At 50.7% G+C, this 26,137-nt stretch overlaps 2 protein-coding genes across 11 annotated transcripts in view; one reads left to right on the forward strand and one right to left on the reverse strand.

Annotated features, from left to right (window-relative positions):
* Positions 1-18,141, forward strand: part of LOC126569625 (polycystic kidney disease protein 1-like 3) — a 131,599-nt gene extending 113,458 nt beyond the window's left edge. The window contains exon 9 of the mRNA XM_050226875.1: positions 18,100-18,141. The gene's annotated coding sequence lies outside the window, so the exon portion shown is untranslated. The remainder of the gene's footprint in view (positions 1-18,099) is intronic.
* The window catches only part of LOC126569487 (uncharacterized), a 45,849-nt gene continuing 20,153 nt past the window's right edge, over positions 442-26,137 (reverse strand). For 3 of the 10 annotated variants that reach the window (XM_050226660.1, XM_050226652.1, XM_050226668.1), the window contains exons 3-10: positions 8,548-9,695; positions 7,565-8,417; positions 6,707-7,463; positions 5,946-6,606; positions 5,159-5,856; positions 4,477-5,077; positions 2,551-3,369; positions 442-1,373 (exon numbers count right to left, since the gene is read on the reverse strand). In XM_050226660.1, the coding sequence (XP_050082617.1) occupies positions 749-1,373; positions 2,551-3,369; positions 4,477-5,077; positions 5,159-5,856; positions 5,946-6,606; positions 6,707-7,463; positions 7,565-8,417; positions 8,548-9,695 (6,162 nt within the window). In that variant the 3' untranslated portion in view covers positions 442-748. Of the gene's footprint in view, positions 1,374-2,550; positions 3,370-3,743; positions 4,195-4,476; positions 5,078-5,158; positions 5,857-5,945; positions 6,607-6,706; positions 7,464-7,564; positions 8,418-8,547; positions 9,696-10,042; positions 10,666-16,330; positions 16,408-26,137 lie in introns of those variants that run through there. The other 7 variants (XM_050226634.1, XM_050226642.1, XM_050226626.1 and 4 more) reach the window with 7 other exon arrangements.

The following is a 26,137-nucleotide window of genomic DNA, read 5'->3' on the forward strand; positions in this document are numbered from 1 at the left end:
GGATTGTGTATTTGCAGTGTTGTTTTGACGAGAAACAGCCAAATAAAGAGGCATACAGTTAATGTTTAGCTATGCTTCACATCCACGAGAGCAACAAGCAGCCCAGCCACGAGTGAACAAATCTTTGCAAACGTCTCCTAAAACGCTACACGCAACGCTTCTTTTCTTTATTTTGGGCGTCTTTTGCAGCACCAATTCGCAATTCAGTACAACTAACGCTATCTACAATTCGGTTTTTCTTTTTCCATTTCACTCGTGTGGACGAAAGGATTTCTCGATTTTACAGTTCGCTTTACTTAAACTCATTACGCCGCAATTAAGCTTTCCTAGGAGGTACAAAACGGTGGCCAGCCTTAAACACATACCGGCAAACGCAAATAGTTGGATGTTGTCCTTATTAGTAAAAACGGTGATACATTTATGTCTCGATAGAACCTTGCCGGCGCGCGCGCGCGCGCGCCAGTGCCTGTGCCTAGCCTGTGAAGCTCTCATACAGAATGTGGAGATTAAGCATTCTTTAAAAATATAGCGCGTGTATGTGTGGGCAAATTGCCGGTGGCAAATTGAGGCGCATTGAGGGAAATGTAAAAAAAAAACAAACTAGCTTCCGCGATACGACTCGCGATTTGATTCATCTGGCGCTGACGGCGCCCCTAGGGTGGAAGGACCCGCTGAGAGCTACCCCGGCAGAGGAATAACCGGGGAAGGACGGAGACGGGCGCCCGAATCGTCCCGCTGATCCGATTCTTTATTGAAACTGGTTCTGTATTTGGACTTGCGTCACGAACGGTCCCCGATGGTTACGCATCGAGCCGCCGCCACCGCCGCCGCCGGTGCCATTCCCACCACCGACTACTGCCGGTCCCGGATGCCAGGACTCCATGTTCTGATGCTGTGCATGATGATGGTAGCTGCTGCTACTGTTGTTATTGTTGTTCAGGTTCGGTTCTGACTGCTGCTTTCCAGACGGTTGCAGGCTGCCGCCGCCGCTACCGATCGATGCTGAGGAGCCTGCTTTACGGTGGTGATTGCTGTTGCTGCTGCTGCCGCCGCTTTCGTTGTTGTTGTTGTTGATGGTATTGCTGTTGGCGCTACTGTTACTTGTGTTGCCACCGACGGGTGCGACATTCGGTGGGCCGGTGTGCGATATCGTTTCGTAGCCTCCACCACCAGCGCTGTCGTAGTAGCTGGAGACGGGCCGCACGCTCTTATACTTTTGTTGCGCATGATGAAGGTTCTGACCCAGCAGGCCCGCAGCAGCGTTGGTGTGATGATGGTGAAGAGATTGCGGTTGATGCTGTTGCTGTCCGAGTTCGGCGATTGGCGGTGTATTGCGGGCTGAGCGCTGCGAGTGGTAATGATGATGCCGTCTACTGCGATGATGATGGTGTCGTAGATATTAGTGGTAGACGATAATGAAAAAAGAGATAAATTAGCATCTGTGAGGAAAATAATGAATGCTTGCCAACTGAGCGCAGGCGAACAGTCGCGTTTGTAAAAGGATTTATGGCGGGTGACAGAAGGAATAGCGGCACTCTCAAGAGCATGCGACGAGTGCTTCGGTTTGTCTTAGTTCTAGTACCATTCCCAAAGCGTGCAGAGAAGGCAATCGTAAGTAACTTTCACCAAAGCGTGCTGATCTACTTGATTATCACTAAGCTTAAAACCGTTTAAGCTTAGGTTGGTAGTGTTGTGTATATGAGTAGCTATTTAGAACATTGTGGATATGCAGAAGCAAAACATTATGACTTAGCATTTTGTTCATATAGTAAGCTTATTCTAGAGGAGTGGCATCGTAGCTACATCTACCGAGAGTGAACTAATATTAATTATCCATTGGTTGCTTGTCGGAGTAAACACTCGGTGTCCAACAATCTCGGAGTCACTTGCAGGTCTGAACCACCGTCCGTTTGTTACTAACGATTCCGGAACGATGCTGGTGATCTTCAGCAGTAAGTAGAGCGTCGTATTAAAAAAACACACACAATTGAGAGCAAATGAAAACGGCAAACAAGCTTAGATCAATCAAACATGCTTTCTTGACAAAGCTATACTAACAAGAGCTACCTTACAGATACGACGGGGCCACTGATGGCCGCACACGGTGGTCTATCTAGTTTTCAATCCAAAACACGCAAACAGTGGCAATACGGCAAAATACGGTATTATCTGCAGCATACTAAAATCAACTCTCACACACAGTCGCACGCAGAAAACCCGGAACTCGGATGCAATGGAAATAGAACACATTCGCGTTCATACACACCCCGTGCGCGTGTGGCATTCTTCACTGCTTCTTGCTCCTTATCTTGCTTTAGTTTGCGCGGGCAGACTCATCTCATGCACCGATCTCACACAGCAAAGGATCCATGCGCCGCACCGACACTGCTCCGAGCACACCACTACCGGACTATATGGTGTGCGTGCGTGAACGTAGCGCGTGAGAAGGGAGCACAGGTGAGGAAGGGGAAGCAAGGACAGTATGATGCGTGCGGTTGCAGGAGCACACCGGTGGGTAGATGGCGCCCGGGACACTGTGTGAACGTTTACCTGGACTGCGCCAGCACCACCTGCTCATGCTGCTGCTGCTGCTGCTGCTGCTGACTCACCGGCCAGTGCATCTGGTCCTGCTGTACGTCCTCTTCTTCTTCCTTCACCGTGACGCCACCACGGTCATGATACCCTTCGAAGGTGGTTGCCTCTGCTCGACGTCGCATCTCGACCACACGGGGTGGTGGTTGCGTGCTGCTGCTGCTGCTGCGGCTTCTGTTGTTAGTGCTGGTCATGCTTCGCTTGCGCCGTACAGCAGAGTAACCCCGGTGGTGGTTACACGGTACCAGCCTGTGGCTCTCGTTACCATTGACATCCCGTGGCAGCGTGGCAGTGTCCGGTCGCCGGTTCTCCGCATCGGCCCGCGTATTACGCTGCTGCTGGCGGCTCAGCATCAACTTATGGCGCAGTGCCAGCTGTGCCTGCTCGTGTTGCTGCAGCTCTTGCAGGTGCTGCTGCAGCTGCTGGCGCTGCTGGTCGCGCAATCGCTCGAGCTGCTGCAGTGGATAGTGCTCCGCGGCATCGTTACCATTCCCTGGCTGCAATATCTGGTCCAAGATGGCCGCACTGTCGCCATTGAGCGTTTGGCAGCTGCTGCTGCTGTTATTGCTGCTAAGCGCCGTGAGCGTTCCGTCGTCGTGTACGATCCGCTCATACACATGTCGGTGACTATGCTGACAGGTGGTGTGGCACGGTACAGATGCTCCTCCTACACTACGACTCACTGGTGAGCGCCCCTCGGCAATGTCGTAAATCGTAGACGGACCTACATAGGTGAACGATCGGCTAACCGTTCCACTGTATAGATGGTTGCCACTGCTGGATGAGGGAGGAGGGCGGGGGGGGGGAGGTTTCCCCATATGTCAGGACAAGGATAAGGAATATAATTGACAAACAAAAAATACACATACACATCCACAGGAGGGAGATAGGACGAGAAAGAAGAGACAGAGAAGAGTACGTGATGAGAAGAGATTCGAGCTAGTTGATGGTATGTGGCCTTCATAATCGCAGGGCGGACGGACGGACGGACGGACGGTAACACACACGGACTGTTGGATACCTTCAGGATTGTTTCAAACTCACTTGAGACAAGTTACGACAAGAGAAAATGGGACCCATCGGCCACTGGCTATCAACCACCGGTACAGCAGGTACACAGAACGGATTGAACGCATCATTGAACCGACTGTAATATGTATGACCGGATCAACCCCTCTTGCAAACCACTATTGAATCACACACACACACACACACACATACACACACATGATAGAAACACAGCTGGCGGTGAACGAACAAACCATCATGGAAGAAACCTACAACATTGGAAATAATAGTAATACTACCGATGCCGACACAAAAGCACATCCGAACGGTACACACCTGCCTGTAACCTATAACTATGTACATAGCCTAGCACAACCAAGTGCGAGCCTCCTCGAATGCGAGCTCTAGCAATGGACGAATGAATGTGTGAATTGAGAATGAGTTGCGCCACTTCCTCGCTCAATTCTAGGTGGGAAACCTACCCACCGTACGCCAGGTACGGATGTTAGTGGTATTAGCGTTCGACTAGTTAGTAGAATACGCGACGGGAAGGGTCAGAAGTTAAGCGAGTTTAGCAGTCGGCTAAAGCGAAAGCTACTCCAGTACCACCCACCCACCACCCAAACCACCACCACATACCACAACAGACACGGAATGGAACCACCAAAGAAGCGTGCGTCCCGGACGGATGGGAAGTATAGATTGCCAAAGTGCAAGATGAAAAGAGAACCAGAAAGTGAGTGAGTGAGCGAGATGTACAAAAGGCAATCCGAAGTGAGATTTAGTATCAGCGAGATACCAGTCGCTTGATGCGACATATGCGGGGGGTTGGGCGGAAAACACCACACACTAGAGACCACCGGACACACGACTTACCTTATCTGCTGCTGAAGCTCGTCATAATTGACGTAATGTGAGTAACGGTTGGACGTGGGTGGGGGCGGTGGTGGTTGATAGTGGGGCGGTTGGTGCTGGAAGATCAGCCCGGACGAGGCGGACCGCTCAACCGATCCCGGTTCGTAGACAACGTAGCTACCACTGCTGGCTGAGGTAGGCGTGGCGTTGGCAGATGGTTGGCCATGTGCACCTTGCTGCAGTTGCTGCTGCTCACTCGGCCAGGCCTCGGCCATCGCCTGACCCGTTGCGTTCGCCGCCGATAACGATTTGGTGATGGTGCCACCGGAGCTGCTCGTGTAGTCGGCGGCCATCATCGTCATAGCTGCGCCACCAGACGACGATGGCAACACCACGTCCTTCCGGTGCTTGCCGAAGCGGAACATGTGTCCGATGCCGCGTAACAGCCCACCACTCTTCTTCGGCCGCAGCTTGGTGCCACCACCCTTGCCATCGTTTAGTGACGATTGGCACGGGGTGTTGCGGGTGACCGCGAACCCGCCACTCGGATGCTCGGTACCACCGGTCCCGCCCGAGATGGTTTCCTCCGTTGCGTCCTCAAGCAGCCAGTGTTTCTTCGCCTCTGTTTTGGGTGGATAGGGAACGAAGGGGGCATTAGCATTTTGGTACAGGGTACAGGGCTAAGACGCGCAGCGCTACTTACTCATCTCCGGTGGCCGTTCGACGACGGCTCGTAGGATTTCCTCGCGGCCACGGCCCCGGGGCGTACGCAGCGCGACTGGGCCGCGCGGTTCATCCGCCATCTGAATCTCCTGCACCATGGTTTGCAGCGATTCGAGGCTAGAGGACTTTTTCATGCCTAGCGACGGTCCCAGATCGCCGAGCTTATCGAGCGCCTCGGCGTACAGTGACGATTGCTGCTGCTGCTGGTGATGCTGTTGGTGATGGCTGCCGGCGCCCACCGATGCTTCCGATGTAGCACCGAGCTTGAGCGTACCACCGCCACCACCACCACCACCGTGCTGATGCTTGAGGCTGCTCATGCGTGCCATCTGGTGAATGGATTCCATCGAACCACCATTAGCACCACCGGCACCACCGGTAAGCTGCATCATCTTGCCCTCGCGCTCCCGCTCTTCGCGCAGCTTCTTGTTGCGCTGGTACGTGCCGGTTTCGCGCGCATCCATGGCCGCGTGATGTTTCTCGGACATCGACCGGCGCCCGATCGCGTCCCGGCTGAAAGCATCGAGCGGCGACGGGAGCGTCTCGAGGGACAGCTGGCTCGCGTAGGTTGGATCCGCTGAACTACGTGTGCCGTGTGGCGTGGACGTGTTACCGTCAACACCACCACCACCACCACCATCCACCACCGTCATTCGACCGACTCCAGGCGGAAAGGTCCTGTCCGGAATGGCGTGGAAAGAAAGAGATAAGTATTTGGAGAAGATGCAGGTTGTGTGGCCACGGCAGGGCCCTTATCGTTCACTTACGGTGTGGTGGGTTCGGGATCCTCCTCGATCAGTACCGCTCCAGTAGAAGTGTTGCCGTTCAGGCCGGACGAGGGCAGGTTCCACTGGTCGTGCGTGGCCAGGTAGTAGCTATCGTTGCGTAAACTCGAACCGCCATTGCCGATCGACGGCGGGCTCGCCATGGAGTACTCCGTCGTGGTCCCTCCTCCTTCTCTTTGGTTAAGCTGCGCATGATGATTCCGCTGCTGGTTCGGGTGGTCGTTAAAACTACCGCCACCACCACCAGGGCTACCGCCCTGTGCGCTACTACTGTTGCTGGTGCTAATGTGCGATGGATGGTGCTGATGGGGCGGGCCACGAAGGCTGCCTCCTACTCCGCTGCCGCCACCAGTGCCAGTACCGCCGGTTAACCGATCGAGCACCGGGTTGCTGTACCGTTTTGCCTGCTGCACCACCTTCGGTTCGTTCTGATTGCTGTTGTTTGGCTGCTTTTCGGGGCTGAGGTAGATGACGGTGGTACCACCGTTACCCGAATGCTGCTGCTGTTTCTGCTGATCGCTACCATTGCCGCCGCCGCCGGTACTTGTGCGCGTTTCCACCGATTCGAGCAATTCGCCGGTACTCACAGGCCGACCGATGCGTCTCGCTACCGTGAGAATGATTTTGCCGGGATAACTGCCACCTACCGATCGAAAAACAAAAAAACAGGACGAAGAGAACCGCTCATAAGTTAGGTGGTCAGCGATGATGGGAGGGGGAAATGCACAGCACAGCGCACATACCGGATTGTAGCATGGCCCGGCGCAGCGTGTCCATTGCTTCGGCGTTCGACTGGCCCAGCAGCGACACACCATTCACGCTGAGTAGCTGATCGTTCATCTTGAGGCGACCGTCACGGCTCGCCGCCCCACCGTGCAGGACGCTCTTGACGAAGATGCCCAGATCGCCGTCGCTGCTACGGTTGCCACCGTGGCTGCCGTTGTTGGTGGTGCTGGCGCTACTGCTGTTGCTGCTGCCACCACCGCCTCCTCCACTGGCCGAGCCCGTTTTGCCCTTTACGGACACACCGAGCCCGGCCTTCTCCGTGTCGTGCACCGGTATGTGGAGCGTGAGAATTTCCCGGTTTTTCCACGCGGCCCCAGCCAACGAGCCGTTGCTAGCAATGGACGTGTTGGTGCCACCGCCAGGAGCGCCACTGCCACCGTTCAGTAGCGGCGAATCCTGCTGCTGCTGGAACAGCTCAGCCATCTGATTCGTGGAGGCCGACTTGAGAATCGAAGCCAACGGTTTTTTGTGCACAGTTGGTGTTTTGGGTGTGCCACCGCCACCGCCACCGCCGTTGGTGGTGGTGGTGGTGGTGTGTTTCGCTACCGATGAATAGTTGGCTCCAGTTATGGTACCATAACAATCGCTACTGCTAGCGGTTTTGCCCGTCTTGGACGGCGATGGTTGCTGCTGCTGCTTGAGTGACGGTTTCGGCATGACCGGTGCCGGCGGTTTCGGGGGTGAATTCTTTGGTTCGTGTTCAACGCCGAAGCCCTACAAAAGAGAGAGAGAGAGAGAGAGAGAGAGAGTTGGGAGAAAGGGGCAAATTGATTAGGATGCTTAGGCTGGCGGATCCGCCGACAACGAATACTCACTATTTCACGTTCCTTGCTGTCGGCGGTCAGCTCTTGCTGGCGCGAGACGACAAGCGTGAGCGTGGCACCGTGCGGTGTGCCGCGCAGAATCGACACAACCTCCGTCTGCGATTTACCGGTCATCGGGATGCCCTCGACCTCCAGTAGCCTGTCGCCCGGCTTCAGCCGCCCATCCTCGACCGCAGCGCCCTTGGGCAGGATGTTCTTAATGTAGATCGGACAGTGGCCACCGGCCGGGTTGTCACGGGTCGTGACCGAGAAACCAAGCCCATGGTCACCCTTGGTGAGGGTGATCTCGATGCGCTTGCCTAGCTTGCGTGTGTTGGCGACCTGCAGCAGGCTAGCCGCGACGGTTGACGGTCCACCGGGCATCTTGCGTGTCGGTGACACCGTCGCCACCTTCGCCGGGGCCGGTACTTCTTCCGCCTCGATCATCTGCGAGCCACGGTGGTTTGTGCTGCTGGCGCTGTCCGTGGTGCGCCGCTGGTAGCGGGAACCGCTGCCACCCGTTACCAACCGACCGAGGGCAGCCACCGAACCGTCGTTGCCGTTGCTCTTGCCAGTGGCGTTGTGCTGCTGCTGGTGCTGCTGGTGCTTGCTGCCACGTATCACCCAAAGTCGTAGCTCGGTGGAGGCGAGACTCTTGCGAAGGTGCTCCTGCACGGAGACCTCCGAGAGCCCGACCAGCTTGATGCCGTTGATCTCCAGAATACGATCGCCCCGGCGTACCCGGCCCCGCTCCGCCCGGCTGCCCGATTCCACGCTCTGCACCAGCAGCCCACCGCGTTCTGCATCGGGAATGGCCGTCAGTCCCAATGGGCCACCCGTCTCATTCACCACCAGCAGCATCTCACTACGGACCGACAGACAGAGTCAGCAGGAGAGAGAGAGAGAGAGAGAGAGAGAGAGAGAGAGAGAGAGAGAAATATATAAATTCATATGTCGGCCGAACCGTTCCCTCCTCTTTCTACGCTTCCCTTTACCTTTCCTTCTCCCGTATCGAGTCGTAAATGGGTTTCGCTTGACCGAGCGGCTCCTTGCGCGTCGACTCCCGAGGCAGCGATTTCGTACTGAAGCTGTTGTTGACGCTCCCTCCTCCGCCACCGTTGCTGTGCGACGACTGGTAGATGCCACTGTGGGAGTGCTGGTGATGGTGATGGTATGGCGGTTGCTGTTGATAGCTGCTACCGCTACCCTGCTGTTGATGGTGATGCTGCTGCTGCTGCTGCTGCTGCTGCTGATGATGGTGGTGATGGTTGTTGGCCGCTTTTTCGGCCGCCTCCATCCACCGATAGCCGGTGGCGGTTGCATCAGCGCCGAGAAACTGCATCGACAACCGTCCGGATCGGTTGAAGGCCTGCGCTGACGGTGGTGGTGGAGGTGACGTGGAGGATGCATCCTCCTCCGGCACGTTCCACTCCGGTGACATGAGATAGGCGGCAACGGAGACCGGTGTGCCACCCACACCGGGGGCGGTGGTCGCATCGTCACTGCGGCAGACCGGTGCCGCCGACCAGCGCTTGGTCGTCTCCTGGTGATGGCCGTTCGGGTTGACGTTGTACAGTGGGCTGCGCTGGTCGGTCACGCCGATCTGATGCAGTGATGGTTCGCTGCCACGGCGCACCTGCAGCCCCAGCCCCAGCGGTACCGGCTCGTTCGCCGTCACCTCGATGCACGAACCACCTGTTGCCGTTCCACCGCCACCTGGTCCTGGTGCCGCCGCGGTGGTGCTGTTGTTGTCTGTAGCAGTGGTGTTGGTGTGGTCGGGCTGAGATGCTACCGTAACGGTGAGACCGGGACCGGGGCCAGCGGGTACTACCGTACCGGGGGCACCACCAACGGGAACTGCACCACCATCACCACCACCACCACCACCACCACCGCCATTCGCACTGCCGCCTGGTGCTGGAGCGACTACCTGGAAGATGTCGGGACTACCGGTACCGACCGAGCTGCCGCTAGCACCGTCACCGCCACCCTGCTGCACGCCCGGATCCGGTCCGGGGCCCGCGTCCTCGAAGCTCGCGATCAGCTCCTCCCGGTCGTCCGCCACGTCGCTAATGTTGTCCTCCGGGTCCAGGATGCCCGATTGTGACTGCAGATGGTGCACCACGACCCACGAGTCCGGATTCTGTTAGTGGAAGAAGAAGAAGAAGAAGAAGAAAAAGAGATTGAGGAGAGCGTCAGTAACGGTAAGGGTACGTAAAACAGTCACCACAAAGCTCCAGCGAGTGGCGGAGCACGCGAAGTGATTTGATTTCATTGTTTACACCCACAACACAACAATGGCCGATAAGATAAGAGCGCGACGAACAGTTCGGAACAGTCTGTCATCCGCCCTTAGTAGTGCTTCTCCCACTCCCCCGCGGCACAACGCGAGACGAGGGGACACAATCGAATCCAAGCCGTCCCCACGGCTTGGTGGTGCTTGTGTGCGATAAGATAAGAAAGTGGAGCACCATCCCCGCCCATTCTTACTGTTCCTTCGCCGTTCGGTGCCGTTGTGCCCGCCGGTTCCCGGGTGCCCCGGGCCGTTGCCGATTGTCTCCGGTGGCTGCTGCTTCGCTTCGGTTGTTGTTGCTGCTGCTGTTGCGGCTGGCCGGACGGGAGCCGGGCTGGTCCTCCACCATCGCTAACATCTAGCTGGTGCAGATGGTGATGATGATGTTGGCCACCGGCACCAACCTTCCGGGGTAGATTGAGCGAGTAGCTCTTGTAAAGGTATTGGTTACCGTGCGGGATACCCTTCTGGCGCTGGTGCACCTGGTACGTGTGCCGCCAGCCGAAGATGCCATTCAGCTTGTCCGCCAGCGCCGGACACTTCGGGGGCAGCTCGAACAGGTTGCCGCTCTTCTTCTTCATCTAGCGCGCGCGCGCACCTCTACCACCACCACCACCACCGAACCACTGTACCGGTGAGGCGATCCACACCCACCACCATCACCATATCACACGCACACACACGCGCACACAACCTGCGGGGGGGGGGAATGGCTCTCTATCTGTGTATAGAGCTCGAGCTTCGTGGGGAAAGCTGCTAAACTGCAATTGCACGTGGAAAGCAAAGCTCTAGGAGTGACAGCGATCGATCGATCGTCCAGCTGTTGTCCGCAGGGAGGGGAGGGGGGGGGGAGAAAGGAGGAGGCACCAGCGAAATTGAATTCACTTCCCAGGCCAGGCCAGGTCTGGGAAACGGAACAACCGAGCAGCAGCAGCAGCAGCCGGTCATCAGCGGATCCCCATTTAACGCGAGTTGAAATGGAGGGTGAGAGAGGGAGAGAAAGGGGGGTGGGGTGGGGTGGGGAAGGGGTTCCAAATAAGCAAAAGAACTAAAGGGAGAGTGAGACGCCATTTGTCAGCTCTTTTTGGGGACTCACAAAATCTCTCTCTCGCTCTCTCTCGCTCTCTCTCTCTCTCTCTCTCTCTTTATCTCTCTCTCTCTCTCTCTCCCCACGTTTTTCGAACGATAAACAGTCGGATAAGGAGAAAACAAAACCCCCAGAAAAGCACCCCTGCGGGGGTAGGTTGGTTCGTCGCTTGCGCATCATGAAGAGTCTTTCGTTTCCCTTGGAAGAACATTCTCTAGTACATTCGAAAGCCGGGTGCCGGGGATAATTTTTTTTTGTCACATGATTCTCCTCATTTCTCTCTCTCTATTTCTCTCTAAAAAAAAAACCAAGAGAGTGAAGTTCGTGAGCGAAGTGAACGTAGCCCATTAGTACACTCTCTTCCGGCAGGGTGGAATCACCTCAACAGTGGAGGGATGTTGATGGTGGATGGTTGTGTAATGGAAATCAGTGTGATTGACACTTGAATGCGATTTGTACTACATGTAGCTCCCCCTCCCAATGCACTGTCCTCGCTCTTCCCTTGAACCCTTTTTACCACCCTGCAGCCCTCTCAACCACCCACACCGCCCTACACTCTCGTCGATCGATAGCCACTCACTCGCTGCCTCTCTCTCTCTCTCTCTCTCTCTCTCTCTCTCTCTCTCTCTCTCTCTATCTGTGCGCGATCATTGGAGCAGTGGCATGGCCAAAGTCACTCGAAGGTTAAGCATGCCAAGGCGCTGGCCAGGCAGGCATGGGGGGGATAGTAACATCCAAGCAATCGCGGCGCTATCGATGAAGGACAGCCAGCAAGCAAACGTAGCAAACGGAGAGCAGAGAGTGAGGGATGTCTCCCCCTCTGGTTATTAATTAGCATCCCCCTCCCGGACTCCGAATGACGTTGATGGTGGGCCGGGGTGGGTGGGTTGCTGCCGTGGAAATGTCGATCGCAACGTCATCACCATCGGCGGCATGCCCGGCACGAGAGTGTCCAATGGGGCAAAGGGTGGCGCGGCGGTGACGAACGAGATTTGCTGTTTGCAGAAGTAATAACAGAACCCACCCGCTATCCTCCCCATGTAAGAAAAAAAAGGAACAAAACACACACATACACACGCGCACGTAAAGAGTGTTAACACTAACCAGCCACAACACCTCGCACAACGCCGCTAATGCGATAGCCAGCTACACTGCGCGAAATTAAAATAGCACCACCATGTTTTTCGGCATTATTTGTCTAAAAATCTTAGTAACAATACCAGTCTCTATCTCCATTTTATCCGTGTGCTCACTGCCAATGTTTTGAACTGCTATATGAGATATTTTCTTTTAGTATGAACATTTAAACACAATTTTTAATAAAAAACCGTGCAAAATAAAAATAGCACCACCTCAGGTTAATTTTACTTTTTTCACTCATTTTAAAGAACTATGTTTTGGTTTTCAGGACTATGAAAGTGGACTCTAAGTACGTGCAATTAGCAGTGAAAACATTTTTTTTCCTTTTGATATAGTTCCTTTGATTCCATCAGACCATCCTACTTTCGAGGAAAAGGTAAAAAATATAACCTATCATAATCAGTGAGCTTATCTACCAGAAGAATGGTTGGAAAACACACACACTGCCGTTGGAAATTGTTGAAAAATACCAATAAACTTGATCCAATTGAGAATTGTGGGGCAAAAGGAGGAGTTTTCTCTAAGCATAAACGGACAATGCTACAGATCGTAGTGAATTAGAAAAAATCAACATCTTAAATCCGGGCAAAATTGGATCTGACAGTGACTACACGTTACGTACAAGAAATGCTGGTAGATAGTGAGCACTTGAAGTTTCTCAAAAAACTAGGGCGACCCAAACGAACTGAGCTACATAACGTCGCGAAAAATCACATTTCCCATCCGAAGAATGGAATAACTCGATCATTTTAGATTAAAAAAGGCCAACCTTGATGGTTTTAGATGACTGACAATACTACTAACTCGATTTGCGCAATTAACTAGATTTAGAGATGGGCAGAAGGTAGGCATCCCTTGGCTTAAAGAGCAACAAAAATGCAGTCTGAGGATTATGGAGACACGTTCGAATCATCATTGATGGGTCAGGACTTTGTTTTTCAACATAATAATGCTGCAACCCACCATTCAAAACGCACAAAACGTGGTTTTCTGATAAAAATACAGAAGCTATCGAATGGTCAACCCGTTTTACGAATCTGAATCCCATAGAAAACCTTTTGGTATACGCTTACAAGTCAAGTGTTTATGAAAACGGAAAGTAATTTGATTGTGAACACAGGCTAAAATGTCGAGTTCTGGAGCGCTGAGAGCAAATCAGTCATCTAACGCTTGAAACTTTGATTGTTTTTTGTCTCTAAACACTGGTTTAATTGCTGAAATCGCTTTTCATTGCAATCAGCTGTTTAATTGACACCAGTTTGTTCCTGAACCTGAACAAAGGTCAAAAACATGATGAATTTTGAGAAATACAAATGGATTTTGTTGAAAATCATAAGTGGTGCTATTTTTATTTCGCCCCTTTTCATTTAGTTTTCCAGGATTTTCCAAAAACCGGCTAAACCAAACAAAACAAACTCATGCTAGTTTAATCTGTAACTGTTTTTGGAACATGTAGCAGAAAGAATTTATTTGAAACTCAATTATTTGTCTTTTTATAACAAAACAAAACTGGTTGGTGCTATTTTGATTTCGCTGGGTGTAGTAGCGATTCGGCAAGCTGGGAAGGGTGGATACCACCCCCTTCCGCATCTTCCGCTAGCTGCTCCCGGGGAGGGCGGGGTGGTAAGATCATTCCCGTGCCGTGCAAAATGTGTGTTCGTGTGTGTTTGGATATATAATTAAAAACCAGAGCCTAGCATCAGGCGCAAATACCGTTTTCTCCCATATTCCAACCCCCGCCCCCCCGGGGGAGGGGGTGCGTGATTTTGCATCTTCCATGCCACCCCTCCCACCCCTCGACCCAAAAAAAGGGCCGGACACAGTGCAATTTCCTTCCTTTGTTTTTTCCCTTTTCCCCTCCGCTTGGGCGCCCTCCTCCACTTTTCTTCTTCCGCTAGCCTACCCCCCACAGTAGTGTTGCAGCAAAGAAAAACGGGAAATCCTCTGGAGAAGATGGGAGAGAGAGAGAGAGAGACCGTGGCCGCCGACTGGCCAGTTAGAGAAATCAAAGAATGAGGGATATAGGGGGGGAAGGGGTAGGAAAAGCAGATGTGCGTGCGCGGTGGGAATGGAAAAGATGAAGATGAAGAATAGCCCCCCCCCCCCCCCCCCCCCCGTCTCCCCTTTGCTCTCTTTTTCTTTTATGTGCTCGCAGATAGATGAAGATCGCCGCGCAATGGATTTATGCTGTTGCGCGGTTCCCGGGGAGAGGGAAGGAGAAAGATCACAGCAGCCAAGGAGCGATGAACGGCAAACATGCACTCCCCCCCACCCCTTCTGTCGGTGTGTTGTGAGTGAGGCTAACAAAAAAAAAAATAAAAGCCGCCCTACTGGCGAGCGAGAGAGAGAGAGCACCCCCCCCAAAGCCCAACACAAATTGGAAAACCTCGATCGTCGGAATGGAAAGCGTGGCCATCACCCCATGGCCCACGGGGGCGGTTGTTGGGGTGTTGTGACATGCGCGAAAGGTGGAAGCGATTGAAAGTGCACACACCTCGTCGGCGACGTCAGCACGTGATGAAAAGGTAATTTTTTTTTTTTTTTTGAAAATACCGAACGGAATTTGCAGAGGTGAAGAGGTTACATAAAAAAGGGGGGAAAAAAACTGCACCGGCATCGGTACTGCGCCCGCACGCAACGTGCTAGTGTCTCTCACAACCTCGGTGTATCGATTTTTCCCCCCAAGGCGCACTGCCGGGATTGCTTGCTTGACCGACAAAAGAAATTTTTCGTTTGCTGGGAAAACAAAACTTTGATCCTAAAACTTTGCTTGATGGCCCGATGAGGAGGTGTATTTTTCGATTTAAATTTCGCTCGTGTTGGTAGCCGGTGTGGGTACTTTTGGTTTGTGAAAAGACACTTTTCTTCCGCATGCAAAGCCGATGGAGTCTTTCGCCAAAAAAAAACAAAAAAACCAACGAGAAATGATAGCGAGCGAAAAAAGGGGAGCTCTCTCTCTCTCTCTTTCGCTGCCTTGTCTCTTGCGCCTTACAGCCAGCCCCCGGCTGGCTTAGGGCGCACACACAAGACCGGGCGGTCACAGAGGCTGGCAATCGCACACGTAGATGAAAATTTCCCAATTTTCCCACCGGCGCGCGCGCCCTCTCTCTCTCTAAGAGGTGTTCCACCTTTTTTTCCGAGAGTATCGCTACTACTAACATTACTACTGCTGTCGCTACTGCTACTACTACTGATCATCATCATCATCCTCTCATCACCACACTACAGACCGCGCTCTCTCTCTCTCTCTCTCTCTCGGCAAGCGCCCTGGTGGCGCCTTGATCGCGTCACGTTTGCGAGCGTGAATAATGGAGCGAAAGCAAATAGCATGCCTCCCATTCCTACCTCTTTCCCTCCAAGCGGGGGTAGAGGTTATTGTTTGCATGCGCTACCCACCCCACCCCACCACCCCCGGACCTGCTCTACCTTGGCACACACAGAGCACCAGCACCGCGCGTGTATTGCGTTTCACCGGTGGGTGGGTGGGTGGGTGGTGATGCAGGTGGCGCCCGCACCAAGTAACCACCCCACCCCCCTTCCCCAGAGGGAGAGAGACACTCATACAGAGACACAACACAGCTGGCACAAGTGTCACCAGCCAGGGGAAGGCTGGCTAGAAGGCTAACGTGCTCTCTCGCTCTCTCTTTCTGCACTAACATCCTTCGTACGCTAATAGCTAAAACTAAAAACTCTGCTAGGACACACACATGCACACAATACAGTTGGTTTTGGGGTCCTAACGAGTCCTCCAGGCTGTTTACTAACTGACACTTAGGTTTAAGCGCATGCAGTTTGCGTGTTTAGAGAAAGAGAGAGAGAGAGAGAGAGAGAGCACACGTAAGAGTGACAAAAGAGAGATCGAAAAGGGGGGTGGGGGGACACATATCACGCACTTGTGTTTGATCGAACTGCACAAACAACGAAAACAAAACAAAACAAGAATGTTTCAAGGGGGGGGAAAGAATGAATTCGGTGTGGTTGATCGACGTAATGGGGGGGGGGGGGGGGGGCGTGCTAAAACGCGTTCACCACCCTCCCCCAATAAAACTGCAGGACGGAGGGAATCCGCTGACGACGACGACGACAGTTCGGAAAGGGGAAACAACGCAAACGCAAACCCGCAACACGGAAAACGTCATCGAGTGGTGGCTGGCTGGCTGGCTGGTTGATCGTGATGATATGCGGTATACAAGGGGGGAAGGGTGCCCCCTCCCCCACTCCACCAAAAAAAAAAGTTCACACACAGACACACACACACCGAGATGGAGAAATAAACGATCGCTGGGGGGGCCGCGCGCAAGAAGAAAAATCCTCACACCAACCGTTTGCCACGATGGCTGCGGAGCAACTGGGCTGGCAGGCTGGCTGGCTGGGCTGGTTGGCGACCGAGCGGGAGAGAATGCATAAACTGAACCATAACTCCACCCACCACCCCCCCCTTTTAGGCTAGGCGCAACAGCAACAACAACAACAACAACAACAAGCTGCAGATCACCTGAGCAAGTGATTGCTGCTGTTGCTGCTGCTGCTGCTGCGTGTGTCAGTGCCTACGTGTTGTGCCACGCAGAGACCACAACGACAACGACAGCAACTAAGAGAAGGGTGAGAAGAGAACGGGGTAGAGGAAGTTGGTTCTCTGGAGGGGGGGGGGGCGTTGCAGACGACGCTCTCTTGCACCAGAGCCGCTCACTCGCTCGCTCGCTCTCTCTCTCTCTCTCTCTCTCTCGATAACTCTTCGTTTGCCAAGGGGTTCCATCGTTGTTCTCCACGTTTGTTTTGGCACAGTGTGACAATGGAAGAAGGGGGGGGGGGGGGGGGGTGGTAGTGATAGGGGATGGAGATGAGGGATGATGCTAAATATCCCCCCCCCCCTCTCCGGGGCGACTAATTGCAACCGACTATCCAAAGCATATATCCGCTCATCATACAAACCCCCCCCCCTAGCCGCCTTCCCACCCTTACCCCCATCATCCCCCACGGGGTGAGATTTGCGCGCGCCGCTCCCGTGATCAAGCGACGACGTTCGAAGGACGAATGTGTCCCCGTGTTTCTCATACCACCCCCAGCAGAAACGGGGGAGGGGGTGGGGGCAGGAAGGGTGTGGGCTCTATAATGTGTTCTACTTTGATTTCCACCCCCTCCCCGGATCCAGACCGGGTCCAGATCGAAGTGAATGTGTAACCATCGATCATGACACGAGAGCCCCTCCCCCCTTTCTATCGGCAACGGCCACGGAATGATCGGCCTCCCCCTAGGAAGGCACACAACCTTGGAATGTTCTACCTGCCGGATGCGATGGGGGGGTCAAAGTGTGGGGAGGGTGCCTTATGGTTTCATGTCGCGGCCGCATATCACCTTGCGCACGAGCGGAGACTCTATGGTCCACCGAGCACATGGAGAGAGAGAGAGAGCGAGTGCGAGAGCATATGCCATAAGTTTGCATAGATTAGATTGTTTGAAAGATGTGTCCACCACCACCACCACCATCGTCAGAGCTCCAGTTCCGGTGTTGTGTTAGCGTGTGTGCGTTCGGCAATTGTTGACTTGTGTTGCTTTTGATTGACATTGTGTTTGTGTCTTGATCGATCGTTGAAGTCTTTTGATTGAGGGATGGACAGCAAGGTAGCGATTGCCAAAGGGCCCAAAGGGGGACAGGATTTGCCGGCCTGTACAGTAGAACGCCACGAAGCGCCGATGCACAAATGTTGTGTTTCATCGTGTAATTTTTTTCAATTAAGGGGGGAACTTTGGTATTTTCGGGCCAAAAATGGCCCGTTTTTGACGATTTTTTGTGACGTAACCATTCAACTTTATTGTTTCAAGTAAATGGCATATTAATCGACAACTTTTGAAGAATATTTGGTATTTTTTTTTAGCAACATTCATTGGGAAATTTTTTCCATGGCATCATGTTTAGGAAGGTGCATCTTCGAAAAGATACTTTTTCTGGTGCCCATCGTAGCTACGTGACGGGTCATCAGAAAAATGCAAATCGATATTCGTTAGAAAGATTATAAGTTTATCCAGGTAGTCCCGTCGAGTTTTTGTTGAATTTCGTATTTTTCGGGGTTTGGCAGATTTTTGAATTTGAAAAAGTAATCCTTTTTGCGATTCTGCCCAAAAAAACCAGCTTCACATAATTGTTAAAAAAAAACTATCGAAAACATTTTATGAAATCTCGACGGGGCTACCTGAAAAAATGTGCACAGATTATGTGTTAAAAATTTCAGGTCGATCTGTCGAGAAGTTTTTACGGTACGATGGGCATTGACTTTGAAAACGTTTCTGTGTTTCTGGGAAACGTTCTTCAAAGTAGCGAGCTGCATGGAGCCTTGTATGAAGCGCGGATATTCAAGATTTATCAGTTTTGCTTCGATTGGCCCAAACATTTCACATAATACTCTTGAAAAGATCAGCATTCAGGGATAAATGTTAAAAATATGTGTTACAATACAAAAAAATAAATACCGAAGTCCCCCCTTAAAATAAACAAAAAGAAATGCTGCTTTTTTCGCCGATTCCCTAGATTTAGGCCTAGATTTTTATAATCTGGACAAAAAGGTTAAAAGTGACGGCAGGATAGCAGTACGGCGGCTTATACACATTATCCTCACTGTATTTATTTTTAATTAGAGCAACTCGTATTAAAAAAAAAGACATTGATCCTTGTCTTGCAAAAATCGATCCACGCGCAATCTCAAATATCTCTCCGGGCAGGAGTCAGAGATCAGGGAAAGCTCGACGGCTCTCCATTTCGTTCGCCTGACTAGACCAAGACGTCGCTAATGAGTCACAGAGAGGCGTTCGTTTGGGATACCCCGAACGCCACCAAATTGCACTACAAAAAAAAAAGAGAAATGCGGCGAACGGGCCACGAGTAGCAAGCAGTCGATGGTTTTCCGTTCCGCTTGGGGCCTCGGCTCTGCACATTTTTTTTCGGTTTCACGTCAATATTGCGTTGTGCCAATCACATGTGAACACGAACGAATTTGGTGAGCGCCCGGGCACCGGTTAGGCTCACGGACACGCGCACACAAACTCAGCGGCCGTGGGATGAGAGGGATGCCCCCCGTTGTGTAGCGATGCTAAGGGATTTTCCAAAAACTATTCGGGCTCCACACGCTTTTCCAACCGGCACACTCCGAGACGCTGTTTAAAGCTAGCTGCGAGAGCTCATTAGCTCACGAGTGACGCCATTTGTCGAAGCCAGGAAGGGGGTGTTAAACACATTGATCCTCCCCCCAACCAAACGGGTATGCCCCTGCCGGTGTGTGGTGTGGCGCGCGATTTACTTTCTCGTGTCACGCGAGCTTGTAGCATGTGCGCGCCCGCCCTATGAATGTGGGAATGCGCTGCATGCGTACAACGTGCTCACCGGAAGAACACTTCCATGAACTTAGGAGGCTTCTTGGCCGCAACTCCTACAATTAGCCACGTGTGTACAGCAAACCACAGTGTAGAGTGACAGAGCTTGGAGAATTGTTCTTCAATGTGATTTGCATGCATTTTTTTTTTTGTGGGGGAACGATTCTGAGCTGTTCATCAGTAAGCCTACTGCTGCTGGCCAATAAAATAGGTAATTGTATGATTGAACTGGTATAAGTTGAGCTGTACTCTAAAAACTGCACATGCAATGTTCATCATCCTTATACTGTACTTACACACACTAGTTTACGTCATATATCAGCAGTCTGGTTTGGCATGGTCAAAGAAATAGGTACTTCGTTGTAAATACTGTTATTTCGCTCGACTTTTTGAAAAAGGCTGGTTTATCCTTGCTACAATGTATTTTTAATTGTGAACCCAATACACATCGGTGTTTCTTATTAGAACACCCAGAATGAGCAGAAGCAATCATTGCAACTCTGAGGAAAGAAAGATTGTGAAAATTTGCACAAGGAAGGCGCAAAGTACAAAAGGATTGCCAACGCACTAGGCAGATCAGAAAACTTGTATGAGAAATGCTTTGTTTCGGAAAAAAACAAGGAAAACGCTAGGTAGACAGAGAAAAACCAACAAGCCAACGACTTATCATCGCGTATCACTTTTGACCAAAACTGATCCGTTTGCTTCATCTAGAACGATTTAGTCACAAATAAACGATATTATTAGTAAAAAAAAACTGTTCATAAGCGGTTTAAAGAGGTTAATCTACCAGGACAAATTGTACAAAAAGTGCCACTGTTGAGCAAAAAACATTTGCAGATGAGAAAACAGTGTGCAGATCAATATCGTTATTGGGTCAGGTAGTGAAGGTACCAAAAAGTGGCGTTAAATTTCATGGAGCGTCGAAATTAAAATAAATTAGTTTAATTCGGACTCTTAGCAGAATGTTCGAAGACCTGTTGGCAAATAAATTCATCCTTGCTTCACAAAAAAAACTGTAAAACATGATGGTGGAATCATCATGATTTGGGGAATTTTTTTCGCGGTTAGGTGTAGGTCCACTGTTTCAAAATAAAGGCCACCAAGAATGCTCTCGATTTTAATAAATCAATTAAGGAAGAATGTAATATAGCCTCACGCAAAAGAAATCATCCCTTTAAGATGGGTATTTCCACAGGACAACGATCTAAACCATACATCAAAATTTATGAAATCATGGGTTGCTGGAAATAATGTATCAGTTTTGCCTTGGCCATGTCAATCTCCTGACTTAAAGCTGATTGAAAACTTGTGGAATATCTTGAAGAAAAAGTTAGTTGGATAACATTTTTGAAACAGCCCTTATTCACTGAATAACCTATTTTATTGGCACATATATTTTTAACTGACTTCTATTATAATTAACCAATTCCTTGCAATTATAATCCGGTTGCATGTTCTTTGCATTATTTTTCGGTCTATAATGTTGTGTTATCATTGGAATACCTATGGATACAATCGATTTTGAAAAATGACCAAATATTGCAGAATGTTCCAGAAGTAAGCTTTGCTGCGCGTCTGTAAACCTCGCTTTTGCGTGACCAATACGGTCATGTACCCCTTTTTCTGGCCGTTTAATTGTTCTGCAGGTAAGATGATCGTCTACAGAGTGCGCCAGCGGATGTGCCCGTTGGCTGGGCGTTAATTTTGAATCCCGTTTTTCATTTTACCAGCCCCTTAGAGGACACTACTCCCCCTGTGTGAACGGGTTAAACGTTCCACCAGCGTCGCCGCTAGATGGCGCCTGCTCGAAATTTTCGAGTAGTTGTAAAACTACTCGATCGTGCGAAAATTTCGGAGTTGAAATTTGAATTGAGTGAAAGAGATGAAAACATTTTCCATCTCGCTCCTTTTTTTATAAATCTGATTGGAAGCAGCACTTTAATACTTAGAAAACGTTGTAATTGAGTTAATAAGTTCACTAGGACATCAAGAAAAAAATTATAGATGAAATTACAGATTCCTCCCGAACGTTTACATTGTCATAACCTTCGTATTTTGGTCCTTTAAGTGATCGTGCTTGTGACTCTTAAACTCATTCGAGATTCGAGCAGCTCAACTGTCGAACCGTGCAACGGTTTAAGGAGTTTAACAAAATTAAAACAGAGTGTGAAGAGGGGGATACAAAAAAAAAGAGAGATAGAGAGAGTTGGAATGCGTGTATGTTTGTGTTTGTGTAGAGAAGAATAAGATTTAAAAATAAAAAAAAGGTGCAACAGGGGCAAGGACATCAACGGACACGAAAGGAAAGACGTCGGCGTCGACGACGATGTAGCGCGCGAGTTGACGATGATGATGATGATGACGATATGGTAAAGCGATTCCGATCGCCATCATTACACCACCAGCATGACGATGACGACAAACGGCTCCTGGCGATCATCAACAATCACTAGCAACCGCCTAGCAGCCAGCAAAGCAAGCAGCAACAACGAGTCGACGACGACGATGACGACGCCAGGGCACACTCGATCCCCGACCGAGAGCGAAAACATGTAAAACCGGTTTGTTGGCGTTCTTTATTCACCTTTCCGGACACACGAAAGGTGTGGTGTGGTGTGGTGTGGAGGGGTGGTGTTTTACGTTCTTCTCTTTTGCTTTTAAAGAACCTAACCTCCCCACCACACACACGCGCGCGCGCGCGCGCGATCATTCGTGCACACACAAACACACCCCGGCGGTTGCGGCGCACCAACAAAATTCATTGTTTTGTAACTTTGATTCGATGATCGTCGTGGCCGCGCGCGCGATGGTGGTGTGCGCTTCTTATGACGCTACTCATCTTATCCACTCCCTCCACCCCTACCCCTTTCACTCCTGTTATCCTGTGTCTCTGCAGCCTCCTCTTCCTCTTCGATGCGCACTGCGGTGTGGTGTTGTGTCGCCGTTCTTCGTGGCTCTGCTGATGAGACAGCAGCCATATTCTGTTCGTACGTACGTCGCCCCGCGCGCGCGCGTCCACAAACCTGCTCTACCCCCCCCCCCCCCCCTCCACCTCACTTCAGATGCTCTCCTGCTACTCCTCCTCTTTGGTGGTTTTGTTTGTTCTTCGCTGCTTTTTATGTCGCTTTTTTATGTTTATTACCTTCATTGTGCACATTGCGCCGCAACTAAACAACGCGACGATGTGCGCGTGTGTGAGAGGAGGTGCGTATGTGACGGAGCACAGTGGACAGCAGTAACAGCCCAGGGAGCAGTGCAGCAACAGGAAGCACACGCACGCAGCAGCATCAGGCGAAGGCGAATTTCTTGTCTGTTTCCTTCGGTTTTTTTTTTCTCTCGGGAGGATCGAAGCACCTACTACTACCCTCTCTTTCTGAATCCTTCTTCTTCAGCACCCGGGCGCACGCTTATGAAATGTTCGTTCGAAACTCCAACTCCCCATCCCCCTTCCTTCCCTTTTTTCCCACCACTATTCACCTGTCTGTTGCCCGGTTCCTTTTTCATTGACACCTGCTAGTCACTTCTCGAGCTCGATTACGAAGTAATGGCTGTGTTTTATGTGCTAGTGGTTTGTTGTTGGTGGGGAACTGCGCCACAGAGAGGATACCACATGCGATAAGCGACGGTTGGATGCCCGAATCATGATGATGATGATTGGGTAGAGAAGATTCGGTTACGCAGGGATGTATGCTCGCACAGTTCTTCTCTTGTTGCCGGTTTTTTTTTGTTTGGTGTCCTCGTGCACCACCACCACCACCACCACCACCTCATCACATCGTTCACGCACATTCATATACAATACATTAAAAAAAAAGGGAGGAAATATCCACGATTTTTTCCAAATTCAAATTACTTCGCCGCCATTGAAAGTGACAGCAGCAGCAGCAGCAGCAGAAAGAAGCCAAACCAAAAGCCAGCGCACAAGAACCGCCGCAGTAGTGTCCGCTGGTGCATCAACGCATGACTAACCAATCTATCTGCTGCCGTGGGTGCTGCGTGTGTTGCCTGTGCGAGCGTGCGTGTGGTTGCGGGGGAGAGGAAATCGTCGCGAGATCATTGTCAATGTCAATGCCAACGCCCACCCCCGCGAGCAGCCGCAGAGAAAGTGCTCCCCGCGGTTGCGGGGAGTGGCCTTGTGGAGGGCGGAAATGTGTGGGAAAACCGTTTTCCTCTACCACCTAGGAACGCAGCCCATAGGACGGACGCCATGCGATACCGGGGAATGATTCTTGCGTAGCACTTCCGTGTTAAATTATAGAGACAGTGAGAGAGAGAGAGAGAGAGAGAGAGAGAGAGAGAGAAGAGAGAGAATCGCTTGAATCATCATGTGATAAGACTGTGTATTAACTGGGGGTGGATTAAGGGGTTGTTTGTGTGTTGCAACAACAGAACACACATTCGCTCGCACAAAACTGGGTCGTGAGCGCGCGCTCTCTCTCTCTCTCTCCCTGTGTCTCTTGGCATGCCACTTACCACCACCACCTATCGCAACATGATAACAACACCCCCCAACACATTGTACTGGTGCCGACCATTTGACACTCAAGAGTCCGGTGCATTGGACTCAGGGCCGTCTTTAGCCTCTGCGGAGGACCCGTTGGGCACACTGCATTAACGGTGCCCCTTTAGTTTTTGTCAATTGTAGCGCGTCCTTTTCGCGTAGTTCAAGATTTTCACACACTAAAACCCCTTTCCAACGCCTCTTTGCCATCTACGACAATAACTTGCACGATAGTAACTGAGAAGAACTAAATATCCGATATTGATATTAATTAATGTTTTAAGGGGGTTTCGGTAATTTCTGCCTAAAAAAAGGCTCATTTTTGAAGATTTTTTGTGACGTAACCTTCCCCTTCACTTTTTCAAGTGTATGGCATATTAAACTAAAACTTTTGAAGAATATTTGGTATTTTTTTTAGCAACATTCATTGAAAAATTAATCAGTGGCAACAAATGTTGGTAGGCGTGTCTTCGAAAAGATACTTTTTACCGGTGCTCATCGTAGCTTCGTGATGGGTTATCAGAAAAATAGAAATCGATACTCGTTTGAAAGATTGTAAGTTTATTCAGGTAGTCCCGTTATGTTTTTGTTGAATTTCCAATTTTTGGCAGATTTTTGAAGTTCGAAAAGTGATGCTTTTTGCGATTTGGCCTAAAAACACGATTTGTAAAGATTTGTTTAAAAAAGTATCAACAATTTTTTATAAAATCTCAACGGAGCTACCTGTCAAAGAGTGTACAGATTATGTGTTAAAAATTTCATATCAATCAGTCCAGTAGTTTTTACGGTACGATGGGCACCGTAAAAAGTACTTTTTCGACGACATGCCTACCAAAAATTTGATGCCATGAATTAATTTTTCAACGAATGTTGCTCAACGCAATACCAAATATTCTTCAAAAGTGGTAAATTAATATGTCTTTTTTTTTGAAAAAATAAAGTTGAATGGTCACGTCATAAAAAATCGTCAAAAACGGGACTATTTCTGGCCCGACAATACCAAAATCCTCCCTTAAGGAGCCGCTTTGTATGGCAGATCCATTAAACATTAGAGGCCACATGGAATATCTTTTGTCAATAGGGCAAGTCGTTCTCTTTCTGATTTCTTCTGATTTCCTTAAATTCTTAGATACTGTAGTATGATTGTCAGTTTATGATACACCATCTAGAATCGCACATTAGTGATATGGCACATTCTAGGAAGTTTAGAAAAATCCAGGATGTGAAACTTCATTTGGATTGCATTAACTTCAATTCGACTGAATTTTCTTCAGTGTTTCAGGCCAATTAGTTCACGAAAGTTGGGAATGCAAAGCTCAAAGAATGCGTTTGTGCAAAATCAGGGAATCTACCTTGATTCTGTTGCCTATTGTTGGCCTCCACCAGCGCAGGGCCCTGGGCATGTCCCCTTTGTGGCTTGCGACAACAGTTTGCGAGTAGACACTAATGTATCGCGCGATGGATTAACAACGTGCCGGAGTCCGTGCAAAAAAAAAGAACCAACTACACTCTGGATCTGTCTGAAACAGGTTGTATGATGAGGTGACAATCAGTAGAACGCAGGGGGCGCGCGCGAGTGAGAAAGTGGCGTGTTTTATAATCCTCTCCCACTGCTGCACATGCTATAAACCGTGCGAAGACGATGATGGAATGAGGATAGAACGCGACGCGATGGCACACCGGTGACCGGTTGTCGGCCGCAGATCGCTTCTCCTTCGGCCACGTTCGAATCCTTTACGCCGCTCTGCTATCTACCTCGAGGAAGCCGGTGCAATCAAGTTGCCGGTGCTGCTGCGTCGCTGCTGCCCATAAAAAAAAGGACTAAAATCCCGTAAACGGACAACGGGAAGGAGCAGCGCGAGCAGCCCCAATGGTTCCCTCTCCCCAGCCCTGGTTTGGGCCCGGTCTTCGCAAACGGATGATCGCTCGCCATTTCACGCTTCCGTACTTAAAAGCGCATAAAATGTTTAACGACTCGACCCCGCCCGGCCACTCGGAGCGGAGCTCGGCTTTGTGAATTGTACAGTGGAAGAGGAGGAGGTGTGTGGGCCAGGCACCGGGATTGGATCCTCATCCTCTGCTGGCTCCTCATAGAAGCTGGAAGATCATCTCAAGCGCCAAACGTTCAGTCACCGTTCGGTCCGTTTTGTTCCGACTGTTTTGTGCTCTCCTCATATTTTATGATTTAACAACCTT

Source organism: Anopheles aquasalis, chromosome X (assembly GCF_943734665.1).
Source record: "Anopheles aquasalis chromosome X, idAnoAquaMG_Q_19, whole genome shotgun sequence".
NCBI classification, from domain to species: domain Eukaryota; kingdom Metazoa; phylum Arthropoda; class Insecta; order Diptera; family Culicidae; genus Anopheles; species Anopheles aquasalis.